The 24,519-nt window shown below is 36.7% G+C and overlaps 1 protein-coding gene across 2 annotated transcripts in view; it reads left to right on the top strand.

The window, feature by feature from the left end:
• The first annotated feature begins 778 nt into the window (after positions 1-778).
• The window catches only part of LOC129564701 (hemicentin-1-like), a 137,777-nt gene continuing 114,036 nt past the window's right edge, over positions 779-24,519 (top strand). For both annotated transcript variants that reach the window (XM_055438960.1, XM_055438895.1), the window contains exon 1: positions 779-5,571. In XM_055438960.1, the coding sequence (XP_055294935.1) occupies positions 5,511-5,571 (61 nt within the window). In that variant the 5' untranslated portion in view covers positions 779-5,510. The remainder of the gene's footprint in view (positions 5,572-24,519) is intronic.

The raw sequence follows: 24,519 nt of genomic DNA, 5'->3' as shown, positions 1-24,519 counted from the left end.
AAATCATCGACCAAGCCAGGCTGTGCCAGTACGATTTCAAACTGCAAACAATATCAATTCGACATTTTGATCTTCTGGCCGTCATCAGTGAGGATTTGGAAACGATCGGACTCGTGCTCCCACATGAACTCGGCGTACATTTTTTTGCTTAAATCTATAAAAGTTCAAGTAATTTCTTTAGTGAATTGATTAGTTTTATTGGCGCCCATTCACATCACTTTAAATCATAAAATGATATGTGTTCGGTTTTTATATCCATCGATTGCAGTGTATTTTAATCAAATTCCGATGCAATATTTACACTGATGGCAAACTGACCTGCCTTTTTCCAAATATAATGTGATTGCTGACACATCACTGTCGCTTGCGCAATTAGGCAAAGCTTTTAAATAAATTTGATGTATGAAGGAGCGATTCCTTGGAATGAAGGGGCATATGTGTGGAAGTCTTTATGCGTGGCGACAATCATTGCGTCTCGCTGGCTCTGGGCGGCTGGAGAATTGTCACTGTGAGTTCACGTCAAGTGTGCTCCTTGTAATAGCTTTATGAATGTCGTTCCATTTTCTGTTGTGCGAGCAAAAATCAAAACAACTTGCCGTAGCCGCCGCTACCGAAGACAACCGATCCGACACGAACGTATCCGTATCGCAACTGACAGCTGCTGTGTGTTCGGCGTTAAACGATGCCGCAAAAATGTTTTCCAACCGCATCAACTGGTTCGTCGCGTATCATTTCGACTGTTGAAAAAATGTTCACACGCTGCCGATTCGTTAGTCGTACCGAGGTTGTCAAGGAGTCAACACAGAGACTGTGCACCATTTCTCCATCGCTACAATCCAATTGGAATTTTACGCTAACACAAGCAAGAATAACAACAAAAAATTGTAAGAAAACCGATTAATTTGTGTGAAACGAAATAAAAACCGAATCATTTGTTGTGAAAAGTAAAAGAAAGTGACTGGTTTGAAAATCGATTGAAAAATTTGACAAATTGAAAAGAAGAAAACGAAAATTGTTTTGGATTTAATCCATTGCGGATATATTTTTTTGTCAATGCGACAAAACCGAGATGATAATTTCAATCCGATTTAGTCGCATCAATAGAACACCATCGGAATTGTGCCAGTGTTTTTGTGAAAACTTTAAACTAGCAAAATACAAAATTGCCAATAATTTATGCACATGAGATATCTGCGTTTGGATAAGAGACGGAGACAGTGCGTTGAAATTTGATCAAAGTTGAATAAATAGTCTCGAGTGCTGTACACCTGTTAGATTAGACAATCAAATGATTGGGTGCCATTGAGAATCTGAGAACATCAACAATTACCGCATTAGGTAATGATCAAAGTGGACATTTGTTGTTTAGCTTCTTTAATTGCTGCTATTTAATCCATCGTAGTAAAGGAATAACACTCTGTCAGCACCCTCACCTGAAAAAACACATAAAAGCAAGTCGGCTGTCCTTGCTTGTATAAATATAATCGAAATATTGCATGTCAGTGTGAATACCGAATTAAAATAAAATCATATTCCCCAGTGCGTCTGAATAACTGGTATTTTGTGGCCAAAAGTAACGATACCGCAGAATTCCTCCCGGGTAATTCATCTCCGAAAATCCAGCCAAATACATACACAAACACACACTGCTAGGTTAATGGCAGTGATGTTGTTTGGCGCAGTGAATTAATCGACAAAAGAAATGCAAACAATGTGGTGAGAATAAAGTTATAAATCAAGAAATTAAATGAAAAGAATAACACAAATGAACAAGAAAAGACCATAAAAACATAACACACTGTAGGAAATCGAGCACGATTTCCGTTTCATTAAATATTCGTCGAAACTTCGAATTACTCGTAATAATATGGTTTAACAAATAAAAATATTAAGAGCACTTAATAACAGACAAGGCCCATCGTTCGATGAACACAGGAAAATTGTTGAATTTCGTGAAACCGGTGAAATAATCGAATATTAGACAAGTTGTGTTGAGACGGCATATTGGTGTTGTTACCTAATTGCTATAATCGAACAAATTGAATGGTTTTTCGAATTTATTGTGATGATTATATGCCGAGTATTGGAATGAAATGAAAACTTTGTTACGTGTGAATCACATCAACTGATCAACTTGATCCCATTTTATTATTAGACGTTTTCCACGAAACTTATTTATTTATTTGGTCATCGATAAACTTGTGCTCATTTTATTGAAAAATCTATTGTGACGCCAGGATTCGTGACTAACGCCGACCAATTACCGTGTTTAAAACCAGCGAAATTGTATCGATTGGTGTGTGTATGATTTGTGTTACTGTGAATTTAGTTGAATTGGTGATGATGACGATAATCATTTGAATCGATTGCCATAGTATTCGATACCAACAAGTATTTGTGTGTATTTAACGCGCGGCATGGTGCTTTGTAGCGTTCCGCATTACCAATTTTAATTGCATAAAAGACCATCATTAATTATTGTCACTCGCACACTGTCGCCGTCATTAGCGGAATAATTCAACCGTTACATAAATATTGTAAAATAAACCAAACGAATGAAATCGATTCGATTGATTTGGTGTTTGATGTATTTGGTCTAGTTCTATTTGAATTTCAAATTAACATTAATTCGGTGGTATTGATATCGAACTAGCCGATTGCACGGTATGCCGTCGGCATCGAAGTTAATCGTTGACTATGAGAGTTTATTTGCTTGGACAAGTGACAACTTTGTGAATTGTTAAGTGACGCACACAGTATTTCAAAGAGAAAACCAGATAATTTTTGGAAGTGGGAGTTGAGTAAACGTTCTATGACACTTCTATCCAGAAGAATTTTGTTGTGCGTATGGTAAATACAATCGAGAAGAGAAATTGTGGTACAAACAATTACCATCGCTCATCTAAACAAATAGTAGTTAATTATTTATCGTGAATTCCAAAGCAGTTTATGTTAGTGATACAATAGCGACGGGCGATTGCCTACTTGTTGTTTTTAATCGAAACAACATTTATCCTGAACAAGTGATACCACAGCAGCAGCCGACCAGATTATATGGACGCCACCATTGGATAGACCTTTAAAAAATACCTCCTCTTTCCAGTTCGACCACTAACAAAAGGGGGTTTAACTTTTTTTTCTCTACATTGAGCCAAGCCAAGCCATTCATCGTGTTTATGGTAAATACGATATCGTTTTATGATAAATTGGCGATCAAATTGTACAAAACAAAATAACGAAAATCGCTTTATTCGGCCTGAGAAGCTGCCAAAAAAAACGAACAAAGTTATTTAATAATTTGTTTTATTATTTAAATTGGTGAAACAAAAAGTGGAGAGTGTTCGTGGAAGGTGAACGGGAAAAAGGGCATTGAAATTTCCATTCATTTTTTTTTTTTGAGTGAAAAACTCCAGTGTCGCATTAAAGGACCGACAAAAAACAGTTCTGATTAAAAAGATATTACCGAGCGTCGATCGAGCACAACGAGAGAAAGAGAGAGAGAGAGTGTTTGTGGAAAAAAGAGAGAGCTGACAGCGTTGGCAAAACCACGCGCCGTTTGAACATTTGTTATTTCACATAATTTTTGGTTTTCGTTGCAGCTGTTTGCTTTTTTTGACATGACAGCGGGCAAAAAGCCAGCATCGAATTCAAACCAACTGACAAAATTGTGAATGGGACGATAAAAAAAAGTTAAAAAAAACATACACAGACAGCCATTGAAGAGCGGGGATCGAGTCTTTGGAATAACTGACAGTGAAAAACAAACGAAAAATAAATTCGTTCAAACAAAAACTGCATTCGAACAAAAGTGGCTGGGTGATTGTTCGTGATTTAATCGGTTTCCATGCGTTTTTCCAATGATAACAACCAACGATGGTTATTTATTATCACTGGTTGGGACATAAAACACCGGAGAACTGCGTTACGGCAACACATCAAGGCATCGATTGTCTCTCAAACCACCATCATTCCAACAACAATACCGTGAACGGGCCCACATTGTCAATTCATTTGCACAAGAACTGTTCAATCGATTACATGGCATTTTGAATAAAACGCACCGCTGACATTGCGACGGTTATATGTACAACAAAAGAGAATATATAAATAAGAAAAATCGAATTCCGTGAAATTTATCGCGATAAAAAAAGGCGAATACAAAAGAAGAATTCACCAAATCAATTCCAAAACGTAAGAACTCGTCGTGAAACTATTGTGTGTCGTTCTGGCGAAGGGAGTGCTGTAGATAATTACATTTTGATTGAATGAATTATATAATGGACTGAATTGTGTTTGTTTGGGTGACGATAGAGAGAAAATCTAAATAGCAATACGATACGCATAAAATTATAATTGAACGCAAGAGAAGAATTGACGAACAAATTCAAATGAACGAATACGCATTGATTAAAATAGTTCAGTGCGATTTATCGCGTGTGTACTAAACATAAACTCTCATTCAATATCAATGGCTTTATTTATGATTTTTCGATTCGACATAGCCGCATATTGATATAAATATTGAATTCATCAAAGTCAAAAGCATACAGCGAACGCGGAAACAAATTCCCATCATTTCCGAAACCGTTTTTTTTTCCTGTTGGTTTGGTTTTATTGTCTGAGAGAAAAATGAGTTCATTACGAAAACAAATAGTGTGGCCGTTTTGAGAATAAACAATGCCGATTGTAATCATCATAGAATATTTAATGAATGGCTCATGCGCCGATTCCCACACCGATATTCTGAAGGCTCCGTTAAATTAGTCAATGGTAAATAATCAAAAAAAAAATAACCCAAAAACCGAAAAAAGACGACGACGACGACGATAACAACGACAAAAAGGAACGTTTACCTAAAGAAGCAAACAAAAAGAGCACAGTCATTTGGCGACGCGTAATCAATCCGACGAAAAACGTCTCAAAAATTATTATTGAACAACACGATCAAAAATATTCGACAAAAATAAACAGTCAACAAGAAGAAGAAGAATGAAAAAAGAAAACTTTGATAAAACCAAGGTGAATTATTCACATCGAAACAAAAGGTGAAATCCAATCATCACAATTGACCGCCGAGAAGGGAACTTTGGCTTGAGATTAATTCATTTTAAATGTTGGGCGTATTTTGTTCGTATCGATTGCGTGAATATTTTACGGCTTTCGAGCAAATTGCTGCGTATACGAAAAGTATGATAATATTCGACCACAGCGTGTGACCTGTATCTGTCATTTTGCATTAAGCCAGATTCATGCGGATCGACCATAACACACGAAAGCGATAAGATAACTTTCAAAGTATACAGACGTTACAAACAAGTGATAGCCAAACTGAAGTAATACCAACAGATCAAAAAATATTTGTGTGTACTAATTGTACGGACTACGAGTTCTAACTCGACATCACTTATTATACCCCCTACGTTTGATAGGAAAAGCCGTAAAACAGTCACACATTTTTTGCTTCAACCCCAAAAAAGAAGCAACATTTCCAAACACAGTGCAATTATAGAATGGATATGGATTATTACATCGGAGCATTCTATATACATTTGGTGCTATTTTTGGCTGCGGGTAAGTACAACAAAACGTAGACATTTTTCCCAATGTAAATAGAGAGACATTCCATTCATATTTATGGGGCAAAGTTTTCTCCGGATAAACGCGCTGCCAGTGTAGTACACGATCGCAACGCGGCAAAGTGTTAATGCCAGGATAATACATTATTTGTCTGCGGCGCAACCGAAAAGCAAACGAAGTTTCAACTTGTAGTTTATGTCCATTAAATACGGTAAGACTGCGCCAATTGGTGAAGAAAATAGTGCAAGTTTAATATTGCTCTTTTTTGAGTTTCCCTCAAATTTTTGGACTTGAAATCAATGCGTTAGTGGTTAGTAAGTATGTGATAGTATGTGTGTCTGCGCAACATTGTATGCAATTCATAAATTTTGGTATTTTATTAGTGGCTAAATCATCGTGGAATCGCTTAAATAAAGTTAACTTATCTGTGGCTCTGTCTCTTACTTTGCCGTTTACTCGGTCGCCAAAAAGTTTTTTTTTGCTTTGCTTCATTCCATTAAGCGAATGGCATTTTTGGTTGAATAAGTATGCGAGCGCATATCCGGAATGATTTGTAGCGCCATTTGCCGTCGGTCGAAAGAAAACCAACCAACCAACCGACCGTTCTACTTTTCTACTTTACGTAGAAAATTTACTCTTTTATTATCCAATTTTCGAGTGGGATTGGTTGAGTCCCGCAAATGCACTGAGCTTTTAATAGATTCGAGAGCTGTGCCATTTTTGGGTGCGAGAATGTCACACGTAATTTGCCATTCGGCGAAACGACTTAAAATTGATGGCTTTCAAAAATGGCTTACGAATTCAGCACCGTAACTAGGTAACAGGTTTTTTTGTTGCTGTTGCGTGTTTTGATTTATGGAAGAGTAATAAGACGATGAGATATTTTTTTGTTTTTTTTTCGTGAAAAAAGATTGGTATGGATTGGTTAGACCCATCCAGTGTTGCTCGTAGTATGGTTGTACATTTCTTAGAAAATAAGATAAGAGCGCAAGTTGGTTCACGTATTTCAATGCTCATTCTTCGCATCGCAGTAAGCTTTTTTCTATATATAGAATGGCACGTGCATGTTAAGCATACTCTCCACAGCTTTTCTACCAGGTTTCATCTGGAAAATAATTTCTATAAACAATAGATGTTCGGGTCAGCTTTTGCTTCAGCATTCGAATACTAAATGTAAAATATACAAAATTCACATTAATGCAACAGCTAACATCATAGTTTTTTTTTCAAGGCGAAAAAGAACAACATGATAGACTTAAAGCGATGGACTTATCAAAGCTGAGCTTCTAAATCGTAGCAGAAATTAAGTTATATCACTATAATCGAAATAAAAATATAGCCCGAAAAACCGCTTAAAACGAACTATCTGCATAAAAGTGCAGAAGAACCATTTTCTTCTCTTGACCATGATTTTTTTATTGCCCGACCGTGTTTCATGCCCAGTGTTATAATACAGTTTACTAAAAAACACCATTAATTCGGAATGGATTTAATAAAACTGGAGCAAAACAAATATAGTAACCCCGAGCGAAGGCACACATTCGACTCGTCGAAGCCGCACATTTTCATTAACACTAAATCTATTTTAATGAATTCAATTACAAAACTTAATCATTTTCAATTCGTTGGAGCGATGTGAATGGAAGTTTTTGTGAAACGTTGCAAAATAGTTGAGTCATGGCGGTGAGTGTTGGAGTGTCATGTGGCCACAATTCTGTGGAAAAATATCGCCTCACCTGACACACTCTCACAGTCACCCATTCACATAATTGGCACAAAAACGGACACTATTTCATGCAACAAATTCATTGGTGCTGTTATTTTTATCTAGTCGCTGTGTGTGTGTGTGTGTGTGTGTGTGTGTGTGTGTGTGTATCCTGGCCGGAGGACAAAAATTATCTAAACAAGCGTATTACTTGAATTGAAATGGAAAACCAGGACGGCCACTCTAATAGAAAGAGTTTGTTGATGATTGTGTTAGCCACAAAAAACTTTGCCCACTGCTACAAAGTGTATGTGTGATTGTGTGTTGGAAAAATTTCAGTTTTGCTCTACGTTGTAGTCTGCCTAGCCTTTTTTTGTCTGTTTCCCTCATTCCAATTCTGTATGAATCCGATCCGGTTCGTTAAGCACTGCTGTTCCATTTGGTTAGAGATGCGTCGCTGATTCTGTTCGGTTGAAAACTTTTCGACAGATATTTCAAAAAAAAGAAGGTATAAAAAAACAATTGTATAACTTGTTTGCTCGTGGCTTCATTTTAAATTCCGCCACAATTGAAAAAGTGGAACAACTCACTTGTTGTATCCCAGTTGCAATATTGTTTTATACAGACAACTCTCTTAAACCTTACACCCGTGCGCCGGAAGATACACAACAATAGCGTTAATTTTCTGTTAAATCATTTCTTTTTCATGGAAAGCACATTCCGAACACAAGCAAAAAATTAACTTCGCCCAACACAAATGAATGCCCCTACTCAATTGAAACTGTGTAACAGACAATGTTGTCTGTAATAATTTGTGCTCATTTCAGATGATGATTTAAGTCATGTTAATTTTCAATAAAGTAATTGGACGAGATTGTAGTTGAGCAGTTTGGCTAAAATTTATTGCCGCACAAATTAAAACAAGATATACAAAAGTTCAACGTTCTTTTTCCTTCGAATGATGAATCGATGTTTTCCATGATATTCGTGATGTCTCTGCTTACTCACGGTTAATCCTTTCGTGCGCATAAATTTTCAAACAAAACAATTTAAGTGTCTACACAATAAAATGCTTTCTGGTTTATTTTCGGGCGAAAAATTCGGTTCGATGAAATCATTGGATCGATATAAATAATGAAAGAAAAATGCTTTGTCAAAGTCTGCACCCAAGCGAAAGATATGAATCTAATAGAAAAATTTTATACTTCCACTGTTTGGATATCGGTGGTTGATTGGCTAGCCCAATCACTAACATAATTTTCGTGCAGGGACATAAAAAATGCTATCAGTATCGTTTTTAATGTTGCCACCACTAAAGCATCCGGGGCCTAGAAAATAATGATATGGAGAAACCACGACCGCTGATAACGAATTTGATATATATTTCGTCTATGCACGCAACCAATTGGTTTGTTGTCTGTCACGCTACTGATGCTGATGCTGCTGTTCGAATGTAGTGCTCTCGCTCGCTCGCAGATCTCGCTCTTTTTATTGTTTTCGCCGCGCAAATTCACAAACTCGTGCATAAGAAATGAAAGCCACGACCATGGCGATTATCAGAGGATTAAATTAAAACAGAAATACAGAAAAAGACAAATTATAGTGATTTTACGGAATCGTTCATATGAATTACACTGCACATTTCGAAAACAAATGACCTTCGGCCTTCCTCAATAGGATTATTTTGTAAGCCACTGCCTCAACTCGATCATGCCCGAATGAAAAAAAACGAGCTCACCACACGATAGATGTGCCTTTTAATATTCACTGTTCTCTCTGTGGTCATGTGAGTGGTTCCATTTTGCCCTTCTTTTTTCTCTCGTACACAGAGAAAAAATATTGGAATAAATATTTAACGAGAAACATTTTTTTTTTTTCAAATAAATAGAACCATTTCAAGTGCTCGAGGTTGAATTGAGAAAATGCAAACATGGAAACAAAATCAACCCCAATTCAATTCAATTTCAGAATCAAAAACAGAAATCGAATAAAAACACTAGAAAATCATGAAAATAACACACACTGTTGGTCTGCTCAAACCATCACCCAATTTTTCGTATTGCTGAATGCTGTTTCAATAGTTTTTCCGTCGAAAAAAGAAAACACCATTCCCAAAAGCATTGGTTTTAAGCGGTCAAAACTGAATGCCAATCCATCATGCATCGCCAATTATGAAGAATATTCAAGATATTGAAGGAAAAAAATTTCACTCGATTTCAATATCGGCGAAAAGTAACATCGTAATTCAATTAAAGCATTTCGTTCACTGCTTGTTTTAATTTCAACTCGCTCAAAATTAATTGTAATTGACTGACATCTTCTGCACCAAATGGATGGGTTATTCAACGAAATTGGATAGAAAAAATATTGAACTGAATAACGCTTCGTTAGTTTTTTCGGGAAACGCTTTTCTTTTCCATCGATTGCTTTTGTCATTGCTGTTTGAATTCATCGATGACATTCGTGATAACGATAGAAATATTACGTCAATTTTCGACATGGTTGGTTGGATATTATTACGTGATCATGATTTTTTAAACAGAGAAGAGAAAAAATGTTTTTGGTTTACTTAATACACAGTAAACACAATGATTCTAGCAATGTTGAGATTTGACACTTGACTTTGTTTTAGTACCATTTGCTCTAGAAAAAGTTCAAAAGTTCTGATATAAATACATGAAGCTTTGATATGTGATTCAGTACATTTTGAACTTTTTCTAGTACAAATGGTACTTAAATGGATTTTAGCGCCAAATTTCATATTGCGGTTCTAAAAGTTAGAACCAACGTGTTTACTGTGTAAAATCAACAAAACTTTCTTTTGCCTTCCCTGAGAGACGGAGCAAAGGCATAGGAAGATGAAAAGATTCGAAGAATTTACTTGTGAAATGCGTAATCCAAGCGGTTCATGGAAGGGCTCCAACATCATTTTAAATGCATAAAAAAGATACAAAGTAACTACGTGCCCAATGGTGCACATGTGAGCATCGAGCCAGGGGTTCGGGGCTCGCTTCATACAGTCGACATACATAATATATTTGCGCAAAATGCTATTAATTTAGAATTGGCAGAAAATTTCATTTTAATGTGTCATAAATTATTCAAGCCGAAATCCGCGCCCAGTTCATCAGCCCGAACAAAGTGAAACCCAGCTTTATGTGTGTAATATTTTAATTCCTATGAAGGAGTTTATCGGCCCACTGTTGCTGTGGAGCGTGTGAGTGAGTGAGTAAAAAAATGTTTTTTTCCTCTATGTATCCTAGCAGTTGGCACGGTTGCCAGTGAACCGAAGCAGCAGTACACAAAATATCCACATGCTTTATTTCCATCGTAAATTTTTCGTCTCGTAGACCCTCTCTCTGGTTCTTGTTCTTCTATGGTTGAAATGGAAAAACGTTGCTGTTTGTCGTTTATATTTCTCGGTCGTTTGCTTTTAAATGAGTAAAACGCTGCAATATGATGTTTGTACGAATTCATTTGAAAATGGGTTACCATTTTCGTGCTGGAGCCAAAATGCTGCTAGTCTGCCACTTAATGTATGTATTTGTTCACACTTCACGTCCGCTGTTAAATTATTATGTTTCAATATGTTGTTGTTGCTGTTGCTGTTGGCGGTGGCATTTCCTCTTGCAGTGGGCTGCAAATTAATAGCAGACATAGGATTTATTCAACAATAATTATAAATTATCACGCTGCGCTGTAGCATGACTAGATCAAAAGCAATCCAAGTACCGCGACATTGGTGAAGACACAATCCAAGAACCAACAATGGGCGCTGTAAATGGAAAATATTCAGCAATGAATGCTCTAACGGAATCTATACGGTATAGTTTGTGGAAATGGCATTTGTCAGATCAACGTCATTCATGATTCAATTCAGTAATCTTCCGATAGGGACAAAAGCAATGCAAACTGAACTATGAACGGTTTTGGATTTGCTGAATTATTAACATTGCGCTTCACTGTGTTGCCAAGATTCTTGGCCCAACATTCACAACGAGTGAAAACTCGATTCCGACAATGGTTTCTAGACATCATGTTAACCATGTTGTTCGGATATTATTCGCAATTATTATTCTATTTGCTTCGCAACCTGGCAACTTTTTCTACACATACTAACCAATATCCTTCTTTATTAAAACCGATTTGTTACCCCGGGGATATTCATCTGCAAAAGTTTTTTCTCTCCTACAAGGGCGCAACAAACAAGCCATAGTGGTATGCCATGCATACATTCAACTCCTTAGCTCATGATTTGAATGAAATGGTCTTAAGTCGTAGTTGCTAACCGGCTCTGAAAATCGAGCAAACTATTCATCCATTGAACGCTCCAAAACATATCTGGCGACCACCGTGTACAAAAAAAAAGGAGGAGAAAACCTATTTTAGTAAAATCATGTATTTCATTCCGTACGTGTTGGTGGTTCCGTTTCTTCGCATAAACACACACACAAGTCAATCACAGAAACAAATGGTGACCAGTGCAGAACTCTAGTGGACACACGGGAAGAAAAAAGCACACGTGGAGAGAGGGGAGAATCATTTAATGTCCGTTATTATTGTTGTAATTAATTGTTTTCGATCTTTTTTATTGTTTTGTTTTCCTCAAACCGATGATTTTGAATACATGACCAAATGAGCACACACTGCACACACAATAGTATGGAGTTTACTTTTATACTAAAGTGTCATAACCAATACATTCAAATATAGTTGACATATACGAATGGGATAAATGTCATCTCATTTGTGTATATTTGTTGGTGCTTACATCTGCTTTTGCGATGAACTTTATCCCATTCGTATATGTCAACTATATTTGAATGTATTGGTTATGACACTTTAGTATAAAAGTAAACTCCATACTATTGTGTGTGTGTGTGGATGTGTACTGTGTAGTCAGTCGAGTTTGAACAGAAAATACCGCATAACACGTGCTTCGCATAAGAAATAAATATGTGTTTTTGTACAATCCCCTCGTACAAAGTGAGAATGGGAAACGATTTGTGCGTAGAGCTTTTTTCCAGCTCTCTCTCTTTCTCTTTCACATTGTTTTGCTGGGCATCGACACACAACCAAAATATGGAACGATCTCAACGATGGCATTTGATGGTTGACCTGCCAGAAAACTAACAGGTGCACTTTCCACAAAATGCCAAACATGAATCACATGGCATTTAGATTGTTGGTAATTTCGAGTTTTACACGTTTGGATGTGAACTAGTCACATTTTGTATTGGTTTTGTGATAATTTTCATGGTTCCCAACAATATATTGGCAATGATAAAGTCATCGTAATTTTTCGGTTACCACACACACACGCATACATACCCAACCAAAAAAGGCCAAAATGGGCGAACTCAACATTTGTGTCCCGCATTTTCGTTATTTTTGAACTTTAACAAAAATGTAATGTTGTGCATCAGCCGCTAAAACAATAACTTGATATAGCGATTCGTGTTTTCCGACAAACAATAGTTTGGCCATTCGCGAATTTAGCGTTGTGTCCATTTAAAATATAAGCTATTTTTTTCTGTTGCGTCGTTAGCAAAATTTTTTTCCGGGTACGTGTATTTGGGTGAATTTCTGGTTAGTCGATAGAACAACTCGCCGCAGGCTAGTGGGAAAGCATGCACATGCCGAACATTCGAAAATGACTTGTGAAATACACGCGTTGAACAATTTGTGCGGCGGTCGCATAAATTCCGGCCCGAAAAATTGTCTAAAACACGAATTTATATGGCATATAATCGTGTCGAATCGCAATCACCAGACCACAATTATCGAATGATCGCATAAATAACAAATCTTTCCCAAATTACCGACCGAACAAATTTTGCGGACACGAATTTTGTGCCAACTGCATAACAAATGTGTAAGCGAACGTGGAACAGATGGGAAAGACCATGCGCACATCGGAGTCGGAAAATCAAGTGTATGATTTACGTGGGATGGTGGCAAATCCAGTATGGATGGCGCCAATAAATTACTCAATTGGGAATTCTGTGATAAACGCATTTTATCATTCAAGTGCCGTACGTAAACTCTCTCTGTATCTCTACCTCACTTTTTCTCGTTCTTTCATTGCCCTTCTCGCGGCGCAGTCAGAATTGTGTATGCTTGCTATGGATCTAATATCGTGTTTTTTATTGCGCATTTGTGAAAGAAAATGAGACAAAAATTACTGGTGGCACTGTGTAATCCATGGTTTGTTGGGCTGTCTCACACAATGCCTTTTGATAAAAATACAATTTAATTCTATTGCTTTTGCAATTTTTCATCGTGTTTTGCCGTGAGCCACTTTTGTTGTCTGACTCACCAGACAAAAAATCACAAAGTCATTATAACAAAGCCTTGCAGAACAGAACACGAAAAAAAATCGCGTCTGATTTGCATCCAATCTGATTATGATGACAGGCGAAATGATAAGATCCTTGAGAAGGAACGAAGATTTTACCAAAAGTAAGAAGATTAAATTCAAGTGGATTTTTTCTCGTTCAACTTTTCTAACGAAACAATGGAAAATTCTTAATAAGGAACTCACCATATGTGCTGCTGCATGAGAAATAAGAAGGCGCACGAAATTCCATGACTGCAGTACACATATACCGTTTTGGTGTGTCGTTTCTTCTTCTTCTTCTTTTTTTTTGCCGTGGTTGATTAAATTTATGCTCTTTGACAAAATTCAATTATTTCACTGGGATAATGTTCCGTTTTTTCGTTGCTGAATATTATTTGCTTGGATGCGAAGTGGTGCAGGTAGCTAAAGTCCAATAACGACAGAAACGTACATATTTATACATGTATGTGCGTTGACTTGTTTAAGCCCGCGAAACGACACACGTAAAAGTAATTTGGATCATTTACGTTGGATTGAAACATTGACAAAACACTGACTAGACCCAACATAAACGCATATTTTGAGTGCTGGTGCTGCTGGTGGTGTGTAGCAAACTTCACTTTTGCAATCGATATGGATATCAGTGCCATTTAGTACTAACCGTGCCGTGCATATGAACACGCACTCACTTTCGATATCAATTCATTTTATCATCACATCATATAATAAAGTGAATCCATAAAATGGCATAAAATAAAACGATGAAACGCATATTGTGTTCGTTCTAAATTCATACAATTTTGCCAACACCATCACCACTTCCAATACAACCATGGAAAAATAGAATAAAGAAAAACAATCTCAATAATTACATTCAAAATAACTTTACTATCATTATTTCAATAATAATGGTGAAGGCTGGCGCTACGGCTGGCGATATTTTCGTTTCGATGAAACAATGCATATTAGGAACGCATTATCATGTTGAATGGTACACAATATTAAATATACGGTGTGCTGCCGCTGCGCCAGCGTATGATGTGCGTGTTCACAGTGTTGTCATGCTGGCCGATAAGATATTCCATTGGCCATAAAACCATGTATTTACTGAAATGATTCGATCTTTTCATGGCCTCCGACATCGTTCAAGAAAATTCAATTGAAAACTATTCCACGCGCACTCTGACTTTTTCGATTACAAACGGAAAAGTTTTTTGTTCGTTTTCCGAAGCCAAACACGTGGATTCTTGGAAATACATTCCGTATCGAATGCTTTATTCAGCATACCTCAGCAAATATCCAATGTATTGCATGATGCTATTGATGCTCGTCCTGTATCGTATAGAATGAAAAACCATTCGAGTGCGCTTAGTGTTATGGATATTGAGCGGACATGTTATGCATTAAAACCTATTAAGTAAATATCATAGTCGTAAAAATAATGATTGTCAAACTTTTTTACGGGCTACATGCGTTTCGATATGTGCTCCGAACCATCGAGATGGAAAACGTATGTTCAATGAAATTCACGGAGTCCCAGTGCAAAACCCGAGAGAGCAAAAAGAAAAAAAATAGAAAGAAGGCCAGTATCTTGTTTTGCGTGTGCGGCACATGACAACCGAAGCCAATATTGCTCCGATCTGTAATAGCGATGTGGATTTAAATTTTGATGATATTGCCGGGGTTCTTCTTAAAAAGCAAATAAACTCGAAACCATTTCCATATTTATATAGCGCGAAGCGTCAGCACCAACACCAACACCACGGACCAAAATTGTGCCAGTGAGACTGTGCGCTACTTAGATCGAATATAACACGAATAAAATTGCTACCAAAAACATGTCATAATCATCTACTAAAAATTTATATGTAAGAAAATACAAACTATTTACATTTCCTAACAACGGATGGATAAGTAAATTCGGGAGGGATTCGAAATGAAACCAAACGAAAAAAAAGTCTTGAAAATATGATCTCGTTCAAAAATCCACTCCAAAGAAAGGAAATATTAATAGATTATATATATATATATATATATATATATATTCTTACAAATAGAAATGGTGATTATTGTTTGTTTTTATGAGCCCTCTCTACCATATTCGTAAATGTACTGGAAAAATGAGTTTATATTTTTTATGTATTTATGCCATTCTTTTGGTTGTTTATGTGATGCAGGATGTTTTCGTTCGGAAATGACAAAGTTCTTTTAATGCGACCTTCGATTCGCTCTCCTCCCACACTCTATATACTTCTGGTTGGGTGAGTGAGTGTGTGAGTGTTCTCCTCGGAATGTGTCGCAAAACAATGCGCTTGATATTGTCTGAGGTTTCAAATTTCCGAAGTGAAAATTGAAGTTATCCCCGGAGACAAGCGCCTAATTGTTGAGCTAGCAACGATTTCATCCATCCATGTACGGTCGAGTGATGTTCAGTGTCAAGAATAAAGGAAGGAGACGAACCGAAAAATCGATCTCTCTTGAGGATTTGGTTGTTTGAACAATATTTTACAAAGTAAGACAAAGTGGCTGGTGGCCATCATCTTTTGTGAAAGTGGTCTATGTATGGTGTGAGATAGTCGGGGGAAAAACCAAGTCAAACTTTGATCGGTTTTTCTTGTTTCATCAAAAATGAATAGCAAAAGTTTTCACTTCAAAGAACATACGATTATAATGCTCATATTCACACATTTCATCTTGCACACTCGAATTCATCACTCATTTGCCGCTCTGTTTTCACACAATGTCGGAACATTTTGCAACCGGTCTAGTGCAACAACAACAATGAACAACCAACTAAAAGTTTCCATTTGGTAAATTGATTCAGTATGGCTTTTATGGTAATGTATCATTCGACGTGGTTTGTTCGTCATCTCAATGGACTTGCATGGCTACAGTCTATTTATGGTCATCAGGATAAATTTATCCAAAGGATAAATTTTTTTGGTCAAAATACCAAAATGTCCAGCAAAATTCTTACTTTTTGCGTTGTAAATTGATGTTAAACATCATTTCTGTTCTTAATGGTTTCATAAATATGAAAAATTTCCAGTCATATCGAAATTTTGTAATTTATTTTTATACCAGGGATAAGCATTTCATAGGTATAAAGTAAGTTATTGTAAATTTTTGCTCAAAAACACAGTTAAACCGGAAGTTTTGGCCAATATTCCCCGGTTGCTCGTCACAAATTTTAATAATATGGATGTTTCGAATCAATTTTTTGTCAAAAAATTTCAACATTTTGCTATACCAGGGATAAAATTTACGACCATGTAAGGACCTGGTGTTTGCCGTGCTACGGCCCAACTGAACATACACACACAGCATCATTGCGTATCTCTCCCAAAATTCTCAAAACTTCGAAAATATATAAATTATTTATAAATGACTCATTTCCTGGCACTCGATTGTCTTTATTCACCAAAAAGAGATCGCATTCGTGCTTGACTTGGGCAGAATGAGTGAAAAACAACGCTTCACATAGTATAAGAAGATTCGAATTTTTTTTGTTCACATTCCCGAAGTGTTTGGGTTGTGTTTTTTTCTAATATTTCATGAAAAAGAAGTCTAAAGCAGATGTAAAACGTGAAAAGGTTTCGTCCAGGCATCAAATGGAGTATACGCACATAATAAAATTCCACGCGTGAATTCTTGAGTAATATGTCTGTTCGACGACGTCTTCATTACGCCACCGCTTTTTAGCACTAGTTTCTCAAGTGTTTATCGGTCGGAGGAGGGTGCAATACCGGTGGTGTTCAAAGAAAAAAGAGCAAAAACGAAAAGGTCACGTGGGAGAAAGGTCACGTGCAAAAAAGGTCAGTGTTATAAAGCGATTAAATATAATTTCTTGTATAACGAACATTTTTATCATTTTTTTGCGCCTTCTTCGCTCTCTACGATCCGAATGTAACAGTGTGGTGCGCATATCGCATAGCGTTTAAAAGCGAATACTCGAAAAGATACTCGAAACGCATCAAGTTCCTTACTTTTACTTTGCTATTGAATATTAAGAAAGTTTCGTATTATATCACACCAAAACAAATGAATTCTCAGTTTTCATAATAGCAATAATTGTAATTATTATTTGCTCTCAACATCGTTAAATCGTTCGAAGCGTTTAGGGCGGTTTTTATTACACATTTTCTGAATGGGCAGAGTTTTCTGAATGGTTGATAAATAAAAGACCATTTTCTATTAACAGCGCTAATATTCCTCGGTGTGCTCTTTCGTGCGTCGATAAACAGCAGAAGAACCACATTAAAAAAATGTTTGAAAGCAAAATTGGGAATAAGTATCTATGGAATCACTCCTGCCTGCGCTCTGGGCTTACTTTGTGAAAGTTGACTTTCTTAAGAGAAGAAATAAGAGTAAAGGGAACTAGAGAAAGAAAGCGAGAAGATGCGATCGAAAATGTTTGTGTTCCGTAGATGCTTCATGTCCGATAAAAGCTCAATGATACATGAACACTACATACAACACCGCAATTGTCTACCTGAACCTGAGTATGCATAAACAAGTTTTTTATGAACAGCCCATCTAAATCATTTGACATTAGCCGAGTGAATCCAAATTTAGAAGAAACAAGTAGCAAGTTTTTACCATCCGAAAGAACCTCCGAAACGATGTCGGTATCAAAATTATCCCGAAAGAGGCGCCGCATGTTCATAACAACAAATCAGACTCTATACAACACATATACAGAAGAATCCTCACTCTTCCTACAGTTGCGACCAATGTGTGTTAAGGCCGAATGCTATCGCATGCCGCTATTGCAAGTGTTTATTTGTCGAAAACATCCCGTTAGGTTTTGGTTCTCAATTATAAGAATTTGAATAATTTACACTCGCACAGAGCAACACGCTCAAAACATGCATACACCGATGCGGTGTCTGTATGAAATACTGCGTTTCATTTGTCTGAATAATATGTGTTGATGTGTCGTGCGAAAATTGTTAGATACTACAATATGACTTGTTGCCTTTTTCATACAACCGTGAGCAGTGAGCATCACTGTGAGCTATGGCAATACAAATAAATAACTATTCATTTCAATATGTATTGGTCATCCTTCACTCAAGCGTCGGTTATACCGTATTACGCACGCACATTGAAGTGCGAAAGAGACAATCGATGATATTGTATCTTCTGTATTACGCATCACTATAGATGATACAGAGAGCGACAGATGCCGAAAGATATAATGAATGCGGACACTGCATTGGTGTTTGTGTATCTCTGTGTGGGGAGCAACGTAAAATCTGTGTAGTTGTTGATGTTTACTAAAATTAAACAGGAATCGGAGCACTATAAGCGACCTCTGAAAAGATTTTTTCCATAGGGCAGAAATCGATCGGTTTTTTACGGAAGTACTTTATGGTGGCATGTGCAAAGTATGTCACTTTTCACTTTACTTAATATAATAAATAAAATACTTCATTTACTTAATATTCACCCTCGAACAGCCATTGTTTTATTCTATTTAACCAGGCACTCATATACATCTACCTACGGCACGAGCTTCTCGGCTTTGCTCATCGAAAATTATCACCATTAAAATTTATAGTTACACATACTAGGTTTAATATGAATATGAAAAATATGTGGGCTGCCGTGCCTCTCGTGTTCTTCGTCATGAGGTGCTGCACACCAAATGGAAGAGAAAACAAAATGCTCTGAAATATGAAATATTAAACAATATATGTATGCATATAAGTTATTTTGTTCCCTCTTTTCTCCATCTCTCTCTTTGTGGCTGCCTCTCTATTTGGCATTTTGAGCGTTTACGATGTGACACCTTTTCCCTGTGTTGTGTGTTCTTGGTGAGCGAGAACAAAATGTTCGTTCATGATGACAAGCACAAAAACATTTTCATTTGGATTTGAGTTATGCTTCAGCTGCTGCGATGACAACGACGACGTTATTAATAGTAAAGTACAAGCGCATTGATGACATAAAATATGTATGAATGTATATTTTATGTGATTATGAATAAAAACCGCACTCGTGTTCCAATGGTTCCACAGAAAAAGAGAGAAAGAGAGAGAGAGTCAGATAACATGACTTTTCCTTGGCTTCGGCTGGTTTGCACCATCCGCACCAACCAAGACAATGTTGAAATGTGGCTGCAATGACACATGATACACATAAAATCTACCCATATTTGAATGAATCGATTCAAGAGATCTTATGACATTCATGTATCAAACCAGCTTGCGAACTTTTGTTCCACATTCGGATGAACAACAATACCAACAACAGCAACGAGCACCGAAGCAACAACAACATGTATTTGCGGTGTGTAGATGTCATGTGAGTGTTACGTCACGAAAGCTTTCGATGTGAAATGGCAACAGCATACGAGGCAGAACAAGATGGAAAAAAATGAAATAAATGAACATGAACAGTGTTTTCACATATGAAATATCGTCCAACAAACATTCAAAAAGCATTCATACAACAGAAACGGAATGAAAAATCCCCAGAACTTATGGAACTACGCAGAGGGAGAACAAGAGAAGAGGCAGAAAAAACTGGCAAAAGAAAACGACGGCTCACGACTTTCATTTTGGCAAACTTCTTGCAGACTTATTGTTACATCGAGAATATATGAGAGAACCCGTGTGGAATTTTTTTGAAAAGGGATATTGCAACTTTTTTGACCAGAAAAAACGCCATCTTACGTCATGCCCGTAAATTATTTCACTGTACATTTCGATGGTAAAGCTTGAGCAAAGCCCATCACTATGCATAAACTTGGAAAGAGCTTGATAAACTTGATGAAATAAATTTACATATATTTTATGGTCGTTGCAATACCCCTATGATTTTTCGATTCATTTGGGACATTTTTACTGACTAAAAGTGATTATCTCGAACAAAATAAGCAACTGCAGTTAACTTTAATCACAAATCACGCTTAGTCAAAATGTCCCAAATTAGTCGACTGACTGAAAGAATAACTAAACGTTATTATCTGCATACAAAATACTTGATTTCAAGCAAGTTAGCCAGTTTTAGTTGTGTATCACTACATACAGTTACATACAACTGAGTGACTGTTAGTCATTTTATTTGCACACGGGAAACCAAAAGAAACCAAGAGAAATGGAAAGGAAATGGAAAAAAATCGACACAAATACAGAACAGAGGCGGCGGTAGAAGGAAGAACAAGACCACAGAGCTCCGCTTCGCTTCGCTCCGCTCTGCGTTCTTGAATTTTCAGTTACTTAATCTATTTTGTTGTTTCACAACAAACTATTTTTTGGCGCACAACATGAAATGTATTTCATCAAAGTAACTTTGAAGTAATATATTTATTTGCAAAATGAATTACAAGATCTTGGTTTTATTTCTTTTTTGAAATATACTGCCTTTGGTTTAAATTAAATAAATAATATGAGCATAGAATCTAAAATCACTTTAATTCTGTTCAAGATTCAGAAAATATTATACGAAAAATTAATGTAATTTTTAAACAACATTTGATAATAAAAATTTGATTGGCGCTTTGAGATATTGTGCACTTATTTGTCGTTAGTGCACCTGTTTTAAATTAAATAAAAAATATGAACATAAAATTCAAATTCACCATAATTTGTTTCATCACTCAAAAAGTATCAAGAAAAAAAGCAGATTAGTAGCTCTACATTTCATGTAGTGCTAAAAAAAACGAATTTCTCTTGCTACATCATTTAAATTTTATTTGCCGTGAACGCTGTGTCTTCGCCCGAGTTGGTGAAGGAAGCCAAGGCAATCATTTCACAATGATGCATCCGTTTTGAATATGCCTCTTGTGGAGGTAACAATTTCCCTCGGCTGCTGAATCTTTTTTTCTTCTTTTTCACTCTGCCGCTCCTCAATCTCTCATCCTCCCCTTGTATGACGGATTTACGCAATGTACAAGCGTTTTCATGCAGAACGACATTTATTTGGAACTTCAAATGTGTATAGAGTAGCGAAAGTGTAGTAGTGGCAGTTCACTATCATTCGTACAGAAGAAGTTCGTAGACTATTTGACGAACTACAAGAACACAAACACACACACACACACACCGAGTCTATTGTCATTTGCATCAACGGTGCACATTTTGATGATGTATGTTATTTCACACAAAGCCGCAGCGTTGGTTTCCCGGCCGTCGTCAACGAACGAGAGCCAGAGCCAAAACGTGAGTGAAAACAACGAAAATGTTTTTTTTCGTTCTTTGTGTTATTTGACTGTTGGATTCCACGAGCATCACTCGAGATGGAATGCCAAAGTTTTTGCAACGTGCTACAGCGCAAATAAACAAGCGCCATTCAAAACAATTTTTTTTTCATACACATATTTCATAGGCATCAGAACATTTCCATAAATTAGAAGAAAAAAAAATACATAACACACATAGATAAAATGGAACTTGTGCGCAGGCTTTACATGATTGTATCGAATTGTATTTGTGTATAAACCGAACCAAATACCCATCAAAATAATATTTTGCGTAGTCGTCATCACCATCATCGTCGTTGTCATTGTCCAATTATCAAATGGCAAAGATTCAGACAAAATGTAAATGTTGACGAAATATGAAGAGTGGCGCAGCAAACATAACAATGGTATGCGTTGTGTGTGTGTTGTGTATGTGTTCAGTCTTTCAGCCATGCTTTCATCTTCGATTCAAACTCGAACATTTTCAGCTGTGTGTTTTGTTGGGCGGCTTGCCGGACCCCGTTTGAAACATTCAAAAAGCTGAAATTATTGCCCGAGCACATTATGTCACTTTGTTTCATTCGAGCCGACCGTTCAAAACTTTGTAAACATTGTGAACAAATATTTTTATATCGCCAACATACATACAACAGCCCGTGAATAGACATTGGGACCGAAATGAGACCAATTGCTGAGAACCAAATGGTGCCCATGAACATTTTCCCAGCTACACCATCGGGACAATGGTAAATGTGTCTTCAAAGACGAAAATCACCATACAAATGATCAAACATTACATTGATACGCACGTGTGTTTCGAGCAGAATTTCTGAAGTGGAAACTACTATGTGTTGTACTTTTTGGCAGGCTCTTGTTATTGTTATGTTGTTGCTATTCGGCAGATGCCCATTCAAATAAATAGGCAACATACAACGAGAAACGTAACCTAACGCAACGCAACAATAACCACTTTGAACAATGTATACTGAAAATGGACTCAATGGACACACCATTTTTGCTTGTGCAAATGCATACACATCAAAATATATATACTGTATTTGCGCTCTTGAAGAAAGGAATTAAGTGCTCTGTTTACGCAATCTATTTTACCTTCATTTGCTACTTCACATCAACAATGAATTGTTGATGTACCGGAAACGACAATTTAAACACTTTTAAAGTTGAATCGGTCAGCACTCACTGCAACCAATTCATTGCATGATAACAGTTCTTATTTGAATGAATTTATGTCCCTTTTAATTATATGTCCCTTGAATGAAAATGTGGATCCGACTTTGTGAAATGGACGAAGACCATTAATCCGGCTGGCTTTTGATGTTTATGAGAACCAGAACATATAAAATCATTCAAATTTGGTTTTTGGTATTCCATATCTGCCATTTCATTCAATGTAATCTATGTAAATTTCAATTTCTGTAAACATACAAATGTGCATCGATCACAAGAACGTCTGACCGACCGAATTCTGAAATCTATATTAATGAAGCTTCGTACCATTTGATATTTGCAATTAGGATTATTATTCGATAGCAAGCACCAAAGACTGAATGAAACTTTTTCAACAAAGAAAAACGAGACCTAGCATATAGAAGAAGCTGGCTTTATCATGATTTCAATTCGGTTTGTAGATGGAGGAGCTGCATTATAAGATAACCGATGCGAAAAATCAAAGCCTTAAAGCCATAGCACACAAACACAAACACAAATATGATTTTCCAAACATTTCAACGTCATTATTGTCATGGTTTATCTTGTACCACGTTCATTGTTCACTAATGCAATAACATTGTGGTGTATAGACAAATCCAATTCGTTTCTACTATGAACAAAAAACGAACACTTATTATCTGAAGCACCGACGGATTTTCCACGAGCAAAACAGATTTCGGGTTAAAATTTGCGAAAGTTGCTTGTATGGTGGCTAGCGCTTGCAAAATTCAATTCCAATCTAGATTTGAATAATGCATAATGACCCATCGAAAAATTAGCTTTTTGGGGTTGCATAGCAAAAACCGACACCAATTTACATCCATAAAATCTAATGTTCTTTGGAATTTTCTTAAATGGGTTCGAGCGAGAGCAGTGGTGCATGAAATGGCATAGCATCCCTTGGAATCAGTGTGTGTGTGTTTGTATGAGTGTGATTTTTTTCTGCACAGTCGTAACTGTGTGCAGTAGTACCGACGTGGGAATTATTAAATTGGTTTTGTAAACAGACAACGTCCATCGTTTGTATGCAAGTACGTCGGAATTCGTACGCTGTTGTTACTTGCACGCATCAACTTATGCATTCAATACACATATCGATAGAGACGCATACACAGAGCGAGTTAGAGTGTAGGGAGCATTCGAAATTTGTTATTTTTATCGTTGCTTTGAGCCGTTTGTATTCAGATCCATACATACGCGCTATCGAACTATCAAGTGTCTGTAATGTATGCACATGTTCAACCACATCCAATAAATAAATTTTTAGACGCAAATAAAATTGGCATCGAACTAATATGTTTTCCATCACACAACAACAAAAACAGCAGCAACAACAAGAATGACGGTAGCAATGGAAGATAAACAATGCTGCATCGCCGAATGTATCGTAAATGGGAAACAAGTCATTGTGCGGAGAGAACGAGTGAAAGGAAGAGAGAGAGAGAGAGAGAGAGAGAGAGAGAGAGAGAGAGAGAGAGA

The sequence above is a fragment of the Sitodiplosis mosellana genome, unplaced genomic scaffold (assembly GCF_009176505.1).
Source record: "Sitodiplosis mosellana isolate CC-2019 unplaced genomic scaffold, AAFC_SMos_1.0 Smas_scaffold_1, whole genome shotgun sequence".
Lineage (NCBI taxonomy): Eukaryota > Metazoa > Arthropoda > Insecta > Diptera > Cecidomyiidae > Sitodiplosis > Sitodiplosis mosellana.
This window is presented reverse-complemented; position numbering and strand designations above follow the sequence as displayed.